This window comes from Lissotriton vulgaris, chromosome 6, assembly GCF_964263255.1.
Source record: "Lissotriton vulgaris chromosome 6, aLisVul1.2, whole genome shotgun sequence".
Lineage (NCBI taxonomy): Eukaryota > Metazoa > Chordata > Amphibia > Caudata > Salamandridae > Lissotriton > Lissotriton vulgaris.
In genome coordinates this window covers 563,827,762-563,840,909 of record NC_141694.1, presented here as the reverse complement: position 1 = coordinate 563,840,909, position 13,148 = coordinate 563,827,762, and the positions used below count along the sequence as shown (strand labels likewise).

At 47.0% G+C, this 13,148-nt stretch overlaps 1 protein-coding gene across 1 annotated transcript in view; it reads left to right on the top strand.

The window, feature by feature from the left end:
- ME1 (malic enzyme 1) overlaps positions 1-13,148 on the top strand; it is a 1,313,190-nt gene that overhangs the window by 989,662 nt on the left and 310,380 nt on the right. Inside the window, exon 8 of the mRNA XM_086926558.1 lies at positions 10,283-10,380. Coding sequence (XP_086782684.1) covers positions 10,283-10,380 — 98 coding nt within the window. The remainder of the gene's footprint in view (positions 1-10,282; positions 10,381-13,148) is intronic.

Sequence of the window (13,148 nt, the reverse complement as noted above, 5' to 3'; positions counted from 1 at the left end):
GGTGCGGACGGGCGCAGACGGGCTTGCCTTTGGCGCGCCTTCGGCGCACCGAGCGTGCGCCGCTGAGCGCGTCCACTGCACGTGTGCGTATGTACGCTCATTTTATAGCATGTAAATTGGTTCCACAACTAGCCCGCCACCCTTCTCTACCCGCAAGATGGCTGCTCACTTCACCGGTCACCTCTGGGGTAGTAGGGTGATTCTCACCGCCCAGCGCCTGGATCGGCTGAGTGAGGTGAGCGGGGGGGATAAATGAAAGTCAGCCTGCCGCTTGTGAAAGTTTGAAAAACAAATACCACACAAACGAGTAAGGTGCAAATAAGTGAAAAGCAACAATTAAAAGCACTTCTCCCGGCTTTCTGCCTCAGGAGTTTCTAGACAGCATGTGCGCACTGACACAGCCTTTTATAGCATGTAAATTGGTTCCACAACTAGCCCGCCACCCTTCCCTATCCACAAGATGTCTGCTCGCTCCATCAGCCGCCTCTGGGGTAGTAGGGTGATTCTCATCGCCGAGCGCCTGGATCGACTGAGTGAGGTGAGCGGGGGGGATAAATGAAAGTCAGCCTGCCGCTTGTGAAAGTTTTTAAAAACAAATACCACAGAAACGAGTAAGGTGCAAATAAGTGAAAAGCAACAATTAAAAGCACTTCTCCCGGCTTTCCGCCTCAGGAGTTTCTAGACTGTTAGCTGTCTCTGTCCAGTGAGGGTTCAAATGCCATGAGGAGGAAGTGGAGAAATAATGAAAACAATCCAGGCTTAGGCTGATGACTGGGTATCCATAGAAACCACAGTCCCCTTTCCTCGACCTAAGGTCCAGCTCACTGACAGACTACTTGGGGCACCTGGAAACTGCTGCTCACACACACCTCTAGAGAGACCACAGTACAAAGCACCTCAAGCAATGCACAGAGGAGCTATTGTACTGTGTGACTTAGCACAATGTGGGGATGTGGGGCATCCATTGAAATGAGTTACTCTCACCCATAATGCGTTGTTGTACTTGGCAGGGCTTTTTGTAAGCCGGAGAGGCTGGCACCAATTTGCTGCCTGGGTTTACCACAAAACAAAATAATTAGAAAAGAGTCCATGGGGATGGGAGGCCAACACAGACGCGTGCAGGCGGAGGCTAATGCCCTCTGCATCATGCCCTGGAGGGCACGTTCCAATGTCCCCTGCAACCCTCTGCCACATTCTCTTTGGACATCGACGAGGACCCGCTCAGTCCACTTGGCCCTACCTCAGTGCACCGCAAATCTCCGTCCCGTGGCGGTGTGCTGGTGCCGGCCGCTGTGCATCCAGGGCCACTAACTCTGTGCTGCTCAAGTCAGGGACCCTGCCTGATTAAATATAGGATGGCCTCAGAGACAATGGCCTTGGGGTCATCAACGCCATGTGTCTGTGGCCCTGCGCTGTCCCCTGTCTCCAGCCTCAACTGCGGTCCATCAGGGCTCACACATCAAATCAAGTCCTGACTGACCCGGACATCGCATCACCGCAGGAGGCACACACCACCATTGCCAGGACCACCTCCAACTGCCAACTGCCAGAGTTGAAACAGTCATACTGGCAGACTAACTGAGTTGCTCATACCTGTCGTGGATGCCATCATCTGCCTGATACCCTGTTCAGCACTCCAGGTGCCACTAACTCAGTGCACCGCAACCCATGGACCGTTACTGATTAAGTTTTGTGCTGTGGAGAGATTACGCATCAATGTCACCTCAGGTAGTGTGGAAGACCTGGGACAATGATGAGGAAGATGATGCAGGTGTAACACACCCCACTGCAGCCGCAACTAGTATATCCCGAAAGAACACGATCTTAGACAATTTGTACACATGAGCACGCTCAGCTCTAGTGCCCCAAACTCAGTGCACTGCAACTCACTGACATTTCTGTTTGCATATTGGCTGACCTCTGTACTTGCTCCGGACACCTCCATGATGCTCAGCAGTTGTCTCTGTTATGCCGGTGTTTTCAGTTTCCATTTTAATGGTGTTCACTGTTCAAGCTGTTGCCAGCACCAACCACTCTGTGCGGGCTGGCTCACACTCACCACTCACACATCCAGCACAAGTGTCACCGTATGTGTGGCCCTGCCAATAAAGGGGCCGGGCACACGTGCCCGTAGCCAGTTACACAGACTATCTGCGTGTGTCCGTGTGGGCATAATGTATGCATGAGGGCAGCGGGCCCTACAACATTACATTGTGCTGTGTACAGCGGACGCAAACATGTCACCGCAGGCAGCGGGTTAGAGCTTGGTCATGTAGCTTTGTCCTCACACAGTCAAAACGTAAGAGGAGTGGACTGGGCCATCTTACGCAGGTCTAGCCTGGGTGTGTGAATGATAATTGTGTGCCTCTGGGCGTGGTTCTGTACTGGAAATGTGCATATGCATGTGTCTCTGTAGCAGTGTGGGTCTCCTTTGTGGGGTGTAGTGGTCCCTGAACCCACATATGTGATCTAGTTCATCTTCCATGGGTTCGGACCACACCGCACCTGTTCGGCAACTTCCTCTTGGCATTCTGGCACCTGGCATTGGAATGGCATGCATGGCTGTGTGGGTCGGTGAGTGTTGGGATCCAACCCTGCTTGAGGGTGCTTCCTGCTGTGTGGTCTGTGTAGGGGCTGGGTTCTCCACTATGTAGCTTGGCTGCCCTGGTGGTGGGTTGCCTGGGACGTCCATTAGCTGCTGTAGGGTGTCGGTGTCGAAGGTGTGGTGGTCCTCTTCGGCATCACTGATGAGTTGTCTGCTCTGCTCTGCTGGAGGTGTTCTTTGTCCCTCTGCAATGTGAAGGGGAGATGCATATTGACATTGTGTTGACATGTATCTTGGCGCATGGTTCTTGTTTACATGCAGACTGTATGACAATGTACATTGTGACTCGGAGGTGCTGGATTTTGATGGGGCGACAGTGGACATTTGGACTACATGACGGATGTGAGGTTGTAAGTGTACATTTCCATCTAACAGTTTTCTGCTCTGTTGGATGTAGTTGGCCTGTTTCTGCGCATGTGCGGAGCCAGTTGCGTTTTCTGTTCTGCAGTGTCGGGGTTGCACATTGTACCACATTGTCGTCAATGTGGATGTCCTGTTATTGCTATGTGTGTGTGCTGCAGTGTGCCACAGGGATCAGGGACATGATCCAGGGTCATTGTGGGTGTGCAGTGTTCTACACATCGTTGTGCATGTGTGCCATTGTGCCATCTACCCCCGTCCCCTTAGTCCCTGGTCGTTACTCACCCTGTTGATGTTGTGTCAGTTCCTCTCGAGCTGTGTCCGGACTCCCAAATCCTTGCACCGTCTCCACACTGATGACTGTGGCCTCTGTTTCCGCCAGCTCCTCCTGTGGCGCTGGACTCCCACCTCCTGTCGCCGTTGCTGCCTTCCTGTTGGCAATTGCAAACAAAACAGGTGATGGACCGAATGTGGATCAATGTCACACATTCAACCCAGTCAAAAGATCTGGGCCCAAATCCATCGTTTTTTTGCACTCCACACCACCCTGGGTTAGACAATGGCGATATGCAAATCAGCTCTGACCCTGTGCCGCCCTAAGTGTGCTGGGGATGCCCAGACGTGGGTCCCAGGCACTCCACACCACTGGAGTCAAGCTAGCCGGGCTGATGAGAGGTGTTACCTCGAAACCGGTCCGGTCCTCGGATGCTTGATTCCGTTCTGGGAAGGACATGGCTTTTGTAGTTCGGACTGGACTGTTCCCATGGGGCACAGGGTCAGAGCTGATTTGCATATCGCCATTGTCTAACCCAGGTTGGTGTGGAGTGCAAAAAAACGATGGATTTGGGCCCAGATCTTTGGACTGGGTTGAATGTGTGACATTGATCCACATTCGGTCCATCACCTGTTTTGTTTGCAATTGCCGCCCTAAGTGCGCTGGGGATGCCCAGACGTGGGTCCCAGGCACTCCACACCACTGGAGTCAAGCTAGCCGGGCTGATGAGAGGTGTTACCTCGAAACCGGTCCGGTCCTCGGATGCTTGATTCCGTTCTGGGAAGGACATGGCTTTTGTAGTTCGGACTGGACTGTTCCCATGGGGCACAGGGTCAGAGCTGATTTGCATATCGCCATTGTCTAACCCAGGGTGGTGTGGAGTGCAAAAAAACGATGGATTTGGGCCCAGATCTTTGGACTGGGTTGAATGTGTGACATTGATCCACATTCGGTCCATCACCTGTTTTGTTTGCAATTGCCGCCCTAAGTGCGCTGGGGATGCCCAGACGTGGGTCCCAGGCACTCCACACCACTGGAGTCAAGCTAGCCGGGCTGATGAGAGGTGTTACCTCGAAACCGGTACGGTCCTCGGATGCTTGATTCCGTTCTGGGAAGGACATGGCTTTTGTAGTTCGGACTGGACTGTTCCCATGGGGCCCAGGGTCAGAGCTGATTTGCATATCGCCATTGTCTAACCCAGGGTGGTGTGGAGTGCAAAAAAACGATGGATTTGGGCCCAGATCTTTGGACTGGGTTGAATGTGTGACATTGATCCACATTCGGTCCATCACCTGTTTTGTTTGCAATTGCCGCCCTAAGTGCGCTGGGGATGCCCAGACGTGGGTCCCAGGCACTCCACACCACTGGAGTCAAGCTAGCCGGGCTGATGAGAGGTGTTACCTCGAAACCGGTCCGGTCCTCGGATGCTTGATTCCGTTCTGGGAAGGACATGGCTTTTGTAGTTCGGACTGGACTGTTCCCATGGGGCACAGGGTCAGAGCTGATTTGCATATCGCCATTGTCTAACCCAGGGTGGTGTGGAGTGCAAAAAAACGATGGATTTGGGCCCAGATCTTTGGACTGGGTTGAATGTGTGACATTGATCCACATTCGGTCCATCACCTGTTTTGTTTGCAATTGCCGCCCTAAGTGCGCTGGGGATGCCCAGACGTGGGTCCCAGGCACTCCACACCACTGGAGTCAAGCTAGCCGGGCTGATGAGAGGTGTTACCTCGAAACCGGTCCGGTCCTCGGATGCTTGATTCCGTTCTGGGAAGGACATGGCTTTTGTAGTTCGGACTGGACTGTTCCCATGGGGCACAGGGTCAGAGCTGATTTGCATATCGCCATTGTCTAACCCAGGGTGGTGTGGAGTGCAAAAAAACGATGGATTTGGGCCCAGATCTTTGGACTGGGTTGAATGTGTGACATTGATCCACATTCGGTCCATCACCTGTTTTGTTTGCAATTGCCGCCCTAAGTGCGCTGGGGATGCCCAGACGTGGGTCCCAGGCACTCCACACCACTGGAGTCAAGCTAGCCGGGCTGATGAGAGGTGTTACCTCGAAACCGGTCCGGTCCTCGGATGCTTGATTCCGTTCTGGGAAGGACATGGCTTTTGTAGTTCGGACTGGACTGTTCCCATGGGGCACAGGGTCAGAGCTGATTTGCATATCGCCATTGTCTAACCCAGGGTGGTGTGGAGTGCAAAAAAACGATGGATTTGGGCCCAGATCTTTGGACTGGGTTGAATGTGTGACATTGATCCACATTCGGTCCATCACCTGTTTTGTTTGCAATTGCCGCCCTAAGTGCGCTGGGGATGCCCAGACGTGGGTCCCAGGCACTCCACACCACTGGAGTCAAGCTAGCCGGGCTGATGAGAGGTGTTACCTCGAAACCGGTCCGGTCCTCGGATGCTTGATTCCGTTCTGGGAAGGACATGGCATTTGTAGTTCGGACTGGACTGTTCCCATGGGGCACAGGGTCAGAGCTGATTTGCATATCGCCATTGTCTAACCCAGGGTGGTGTGGAGTGCAAAAAAACGATGGATTTGGGCCCAGATCTTTGGACTGGGTTGAATGTGTGACATTGATCCACATTCGGTCCATCACCTGTTTTGTTTGCCTTCCTGTTGGCAGCAGGTTTGTGCTTGGTTTAGTTTTCACATCATGTCAGCGGATCTTGGCCTCCTCCATAGACTTCCTCGACACTCCGACTGCATTCACAGTAGTCCAATTGTGGGTCAGTTGATGGTAGTGTTCTATCACCTCCGTGGCGCTGATCTGGTTTGCCTGCGGACTGCACCCTGTCTTCCTCTAACGCTTCTTCTCCTTGGCCTTCCCCGACCCCGTTGGTCCTTGCTGGTGGTCTGTGGGGCTTGTGGGGTTCGCGTTGACCTCTACACGCGGTCAGGGTTCATCCATGTTGCTACGCACTTTGAATTGTTTTTGATGTGTTCTTTTTGTTGCTTTTATAGTGCATTTTCCAGCCTGAGGCGTGGGATTTGCAGGCCTGTTGCTGATTTTCACAGCTTTTTGTGTCGCGATTGGCCTCATCTCTAGTTTTTTTGCGTTCGTGTTTTGCATTTTTGTGGCGTTGCGTTGAATTTATCATGGACATTTGACGCATTGTCGGGGGCCTATCGCATGGTGCCTCCATGTTGTGAATAATTAGTTAACACTGCATTATTTTCCCGCTATAGACTGCGATGTTGAAAGTTGCGTTAAGCTAATTTTCCCATGGTTATCACACATTCTGGAAAATATCCCCCTATGATTCCTGCAGCTCCTGGGAACTTATTGCAGAAACCTGCAACACTATTGGCAGAAATAATGGAAAACTCGCTCAGGAGCTCCTGCAGCAATCATTAAGTAGAGGTTAGGAGGTGCCCTATTTCTAGTGTATGTTGTAACACCCCGATTGACCTACTCATTAGTCTGCAGTGTCTTATTGCAGCCCACTGAGGTCAGATGCCGCCAACCCAGCAGTAGCCTTATCAAATACGTCAGTGGGAAGCTGATGCACAAAATCAATTAGCTTAATGCATCATCTGTGTGGAACAAGGGATATCTGACCTTGGTAGTTCATAACAACAGAACACAAGAATAATCTGATTCACTCGTTTCCAAAGTACATATATAATATTCTCGGATCATTGAACTTGTGAATGGTAATGTTTTTTAAAAAAAAGAACTTAGCAATAACTGCAAAGTCCGTGCTTCATATCAAAAATGTAATGAGGAATTTGAAAAACCTGAGTAACAGTAACTCAGTATCAGATGCTGTGTTTTCCACATCCAAAGTTGAGCTGATTGCTTGCTTTTGTGGTCCTATTAAAGTAGAAAGATGCACTTCAAAGACAACATGTGTCTCGTAATTTGGGAGCGCACAGGCCTGGAACTTTCTCAAGGCTTTTAATATCAATCAACATAAAACGAAGGTTAAAAATGATCATTTTAAATTGTTGAGATTTTAAACGTATTAACTTGTGGGCAGTGGTAGCACCTGTGTCACAGCATCGTGCAGACGTGAAATCGTGCAAAACAAACTGAAGATGGGTGTGTCACATATAAATTGGTGTGAAAGAGACAAGTCCTCCACCTAGACGTTAGAGTCGAGTAGTACAAAGAATGTTGCAAACAATAAGGTAGGCGGAAAGCGATAATACAGTGGACACATGGGATAGAGGGGCATATTATCAAGGGGGTTTGTCTCCGCTTTTTTGGCTTTAAAAGCCAAGAAAGCGGAGATAAAATGATCTCCCTATTACCTAGCTGTCGCTAACACCAGTTAGCGACAGCTAGTAGGAGATAGCGACCATCTTGGGCCCCGCTTTGCATGTCAGTGATATTTATCACTAATTACATGCAAAGTGGGCGTGCCAAGATGTTAGCGACTGAAAATAGTCGCTAACATCGCTATCTTCTATTACCAACTTTTGGAGATATTCGCACTAAGCGCGAATATCTCCAAAAGCTAACACCTGCCCTGAGCAGTTCTTAGCCATGTTATCCAATGGGAGGTGGATAACATGGCTAAGAGCATTAGCTCGGTAATGCCTGAATATCGCTGAATTTTCAGCGATATTCATGCATTGCGGCCGATTTTTATCGCATTTCCGATAAACCTTGGTAATACCAAGGTTTATCTGCGATAAAAATCGCCGCAGGTTGGCGATGCATTTTTGTCTCTAAACAAGCAATAGCAATAATTATCGCTATTGCTTGGTAATATGCCCCAGAGAGTCTTACTTGGGCCCAGAGCAATAGGTTAAATATTTCGTGGTCCTTGTAAATCAAGTAGATAAGGGGGAAAAGAAGGAATTATTCTGACAACTAGCCAAAGATTCCAAGTCTGATTCAGTGTAACGTGAGGGCTCTATGGGAGGTATAGCCAATTTTTGATTGAGCTACCATTTTAAACTGGGTGGCCAGAAGCAAAGGCAGGGGGCCATTTATATAAGGGCAGGCTAAAAAGACCTGGGTACCAATACAATGGCTGTTCCACTCCCTGAGGCGAAGGACAAGTATAAAATAAAACTCTAAGGGGCTTATTTATGAGCCCTTGCATCACTTTTGCGCCGCCGGTGCATCACTTTTTGGGACGCATCAGCGGCATGAAAAATGTGCCTTGTTGCACCATATTTACAAAGTGTCGCATCTAGGTAGCTGCATCACTTTGTAAACCCCTGCGCCACATTATACCTGCACCAAGTATAATGTATGCAGAGGGGCATTCCCACGCAAGTAAGCCTCGTAGAAGTGATGCAGTGAAATCTATAAGATTTTACTGAGCCACTTCTAGGACGCGAATGCTTCAATATCTTGGCAGGCGTAAGACTGACGCAGGCCCTTTCATGCTGGAGTTGTGTCACTTTTGTGGGACACTCCAGCAATGTGTCAATTTTGCGCCTACAGATACGTCAGAAATACTAACGTATCAGTAACTCCTTGATTCATGATGATGCATCCAGCATGTCGCAAGGAGGGCGCAATGAAAAGTGACGCATCGCTGTTTTCACGCAGCGATGCGTCACTTTTCATAAATGAGGCCTTAAATACCTTCCAATCCGAATTCATAGACATCAGCTACAGGGATCAAAACAAGAGGGAAAGGATCAGTTCCAAAACACCAACCAGTTGTTAACCTAGCCACAAGTACTTTACCCAAAGAAGAAAAGGATAGCCTTAACAAGGGGCTATCATTCTGCGAAATGGGATTTAATGTCTACTAAAAAAGACCTATTTTTAAATGTATAAAAAGGCTGAAACTTCAAGTCTTTTTCATTGCAAACTATCGAAAACACCAATAAGAATGACCCCGCACCTATATTGAGTGAATGTTCTTCAGCCAAACACGAACATATACATTTCTTATGGCCCTTAGCAAAGACCTTAATGATGGTGCTAGTACTGTTAGGATTTGTAAAATAGGTGGGAGGATCACTCTTGTGGGAATAACCTAGGGGCATATTATCAAGGGGGTTTATCTCCACTTTTTTGGCTTTAAAGGCCAAGAAAGCGGAGATAAAATGATCTCCCTATTACCAAGCTGTCGCTAACACCAGTTAGTGACAGCTATTAGGAGATAGCGACCATCTTGGGCCCCGCTTTGCATGTCAGTGATATTTATCACTAATGACATGCAAAGTGGGCGTGCCAAGATGTTAGCGACTGGAAACAGTCCCTAACATCGCTATCTCCTATTACCAACTTTTGGAGATATTCGCGCTAAGCGCGAATATCTCCAAAAGCTAACACCTGCCCTGAGCAGTTCTTAGCCATGTTATCCAATGGGAGGTGGATAACATGGCTAAGAGCATTTGCTCGATAATGCATGAATATCGCTGATTTTTCAGCGATATTCATGCATTACAGCCGTTTTTTATCGCATTTGCGATAAACCTTGCTAATAGCAAGGTTTATCTGCGATAAAAATCGCCAATGTGCGGCGATAATTTTTGTCTCAGTCCCTCTGTTCAGCTTTTCAGTGTTCAATGTAAGTGGGAATGTTTCAGAATATTTCTGTAATAGCATTCCAGAGCTTGAATCGTCTTTTCTGAAAGAAGGTCCCTTCAACCCAGGACTTACTAAACCTGTAATTAGACAACAATGGTTTCAGTATGGATCTGAGCACTCATTTTGATATGTTTTGTGTTGGAGGAAGATAAGTCTGATGCCAGGCACGCCTCGATGCATGAGTCTTCATGTCAATAATTTCGTCATGCATTTTTATAATATTACTGGCTCGATACGTGTGACTTTTTCGCATGTTTTAGCAGTATAGAAATATTTACAACACTTGTAGTTAACCGTTTGCGGACTTTACTAGCTGCCAGGTTTCAAAACAGGTATTGAAAATAATGACCTACTCTACATTTAGAATTTAAGTGTGAGATCAACTTTGCTCTCAATAGGTTGGTGTTAGAAGACTATGGTTACTGTGGCCTTTAAATATAGCAGCAAGATTGTAGTAAAAATTCAACTGCTTTTTTTTTAAAGGGTAGTATTAGATCTTAAATATTTATTTTGCATTCCAGGAACCGCCGCCGTAGCTGTTGCTGGACTTCTTGCAGCCCAGAGAATTACTAAAAGCAAGCTATCTGACCACACGATTCTCTTCCAAGGAGCAGGAGAGGTACAGTAGCTTATTTCCTTACTTTTGTACAACACATATTGTAATGATTTCATATGCCTAGTCGGTAGCCGCCGAGCTGTTTTTCTTTTCTCTATCCTGATTTCTGAACTCCACTGAGATCGAAGGCATTTTATACCTGCCTCAGCCTTCACACGCTTGTGTTTACATTAACCTTTGTCTCACATACATTGGTTTCAAGAGTGAGATCAAACTTCGTATGGAATAATGGTATCTGCATACCTATTGTGGTATTATCACAAATAAATTAGTGCTTTAGAGCTAATGGCTCCTACGCAACAGTGTGTTGCTTTTGAGGTTAACTACTGAGAAATGTCCATCTCTCTCCAGCTTCCATATTTCTATTACTGTGTGGACTTTGAATTATGTAGAGAGTACATATTGGGTAGTGCCCCGACTACCATTACTACATCTTTTATTAAATAAAGTATGAATTCATAATTTGTTTTTCATTGTGAAAAATACTAGATATATAAAATCTGTGAAACTAACAAATTAAACATTTATCTTTCCGTAGTAGGGGGATATTTGCTAAAGCTTAGCACAACGCAGCGTAGCAACCAAAGTTGCTGGACTGAGCTGCGTTGTACTAGCAGGAGAGAGCAGAGCAGTCCCATATCTATGAACATACTTTCTTCCTCACCACTGGGGCTGTTTTAAGTTTCAGAAGCCAAGAACTTGAGTTATTCCCCATATGCATAACTCCGCTAGTGGACCTTCGTCGCATCATATGACATCATATGACATCAACATACTTTCCTATGCAACCGACAACGAACTGATACTCTCCCTCTCAGACAAGACCCCCACTATAAAAAACAACTTAGCCATCTGCATGATCGTGGTAACCAGATGGATTAAATCCAACTGCCTCAAATTAAACACTTACAAAACTGATGTAGTGATTTTCTGGAGGAAAAGCTCCACTTAGTGGCCAACTGACCTCAGCCCCCCTGCCCCTCCCCCTCCCCCGGCAATCCTTGCAAGAAATCTTGGAATGATCCTGGGCGACAAGCTCGACATGACAGCCCAAGTAAATGCAGTGACCTCGACTTGCTTCTACTTCCTTAGAACACTGTGAAAGAGCGTCAAATGGCTATCAAAGAACAACAGGAAAATTATTACTCAGGCCCTAATCACCAGCAGACTCCACAATAGCAACACACTCTATGCAGGAAGGTATACAACGTTTACAACGAAGTTTTTACAACACACTACCATTACAACGCAGGCATTACCATGCATACCATTACAACGCATTGCGCTGGGGGGCGGTCTAGGATAGGGAATAAGTTTAATTTTCTATCCAACACCTTCCCTAGTGTCCACGGGGACTGGAGTTGGAATAGAAAATTATACTTACCACTATCCAGCACCTCTAAGCGCTATGTGTTGTAACGGTATTCGTTGTAAATACCGCGTTGTAAAGGTATGCGTGGTAAAAGTATGCGTTGTAACGTCATACATCCTGCAGGAATCACTAAGAGGCTCTGGAACAGGATCCAGACCATTCAAAATGCAGCTGCAGGACTCACCCTCAACCTACCTCATTGTACTCATCTCTTCACGTCTTAGAGAACTGCACTGACTCCCAATCCACAAACACACCCAGCCAAACTGCTCACTCCCACATGCAAAGCACTAAACTAAACTGGCCTTAACAGCTGCATACACTTATACACACTTTTCAGGCACCTCTGTTCAGCCGGACTCTTGCTGGCATGCATACCCTACATCTGGCTCTTCAAGTAACCTCACCAAGAAGACAGCTGCTGACCAACTTGCAATGTGCCTGAATATCCTCATTAGTGATTAGTGCGCTATATAAATACAAACAACATAGCATGGCCTCTCAAAGTGTTACTTTAGGTTCCCTTAGGCACCCTTTCAGCATAATAAACGTGTTGCACTCTAAAATAAATAGCAAATCAATATGTTGTGCCAGTTTGTCACTTTTGGGACCTTTGCAGCAGTTCAAAGTGTTGATACATCTGCCCCAAATGTTTAAATGTTTTTGTTAAGAAATAGGTTCAGCCGATATTGAAACTGATGTTTGTAACTGCCATGACTATAATTAAATTAGACATATAGAGGTATTTAGATGCAGATTAAAGCTCAGAGAATTTGCATACTATCTGCCTCATGTTGCTCTGTTAGGTGAACCAATAGGTGATCCTCCCTTGGAGGTGACGAGCCTGAGGAATATTCCACTGCAGGCTCCCAGTTTAGATATGGATCAAAATATGAACATTGCTGTGCTCTTAGAGCTGCAGAGTCAGGAACGTGATCAGATAGGGGCTGAGAATATCACAGTTCGTCAAACCCTGACTGCAAGAACCACATATGTTTCGGTGTTAACTCCAAGTATGGCAACTTTTCTGGAGATCCATCTAAAGTAAATGAATTGCTGGATGGTATTGCAGTTACTTTTGCCTTTCATTAAGGACAATTTGCCTCTCACCAAGCAAAGTTTGGCGACCTGATTGGGTCCCTAATCAGAGCCACCCTTGCCTGGCCCACCCCATTGGTGTCCACTGAAGAACTCAATTTAAATAATTACTCAAGGTTCCTACATACGTTTAGAAGAATAGTTGAATGGTCTGCACAAAAAGTTTTCTGTGATATTGCACAAGAATCAATGTACATTCTGATTTGTATTGCTTGATTTCACAATGTATTCACATAGACTAGATGGATTGAGTGTACCCAGGTGACCTTTCGTTCGAAGAAATCACAAGAAAGTGATCAAG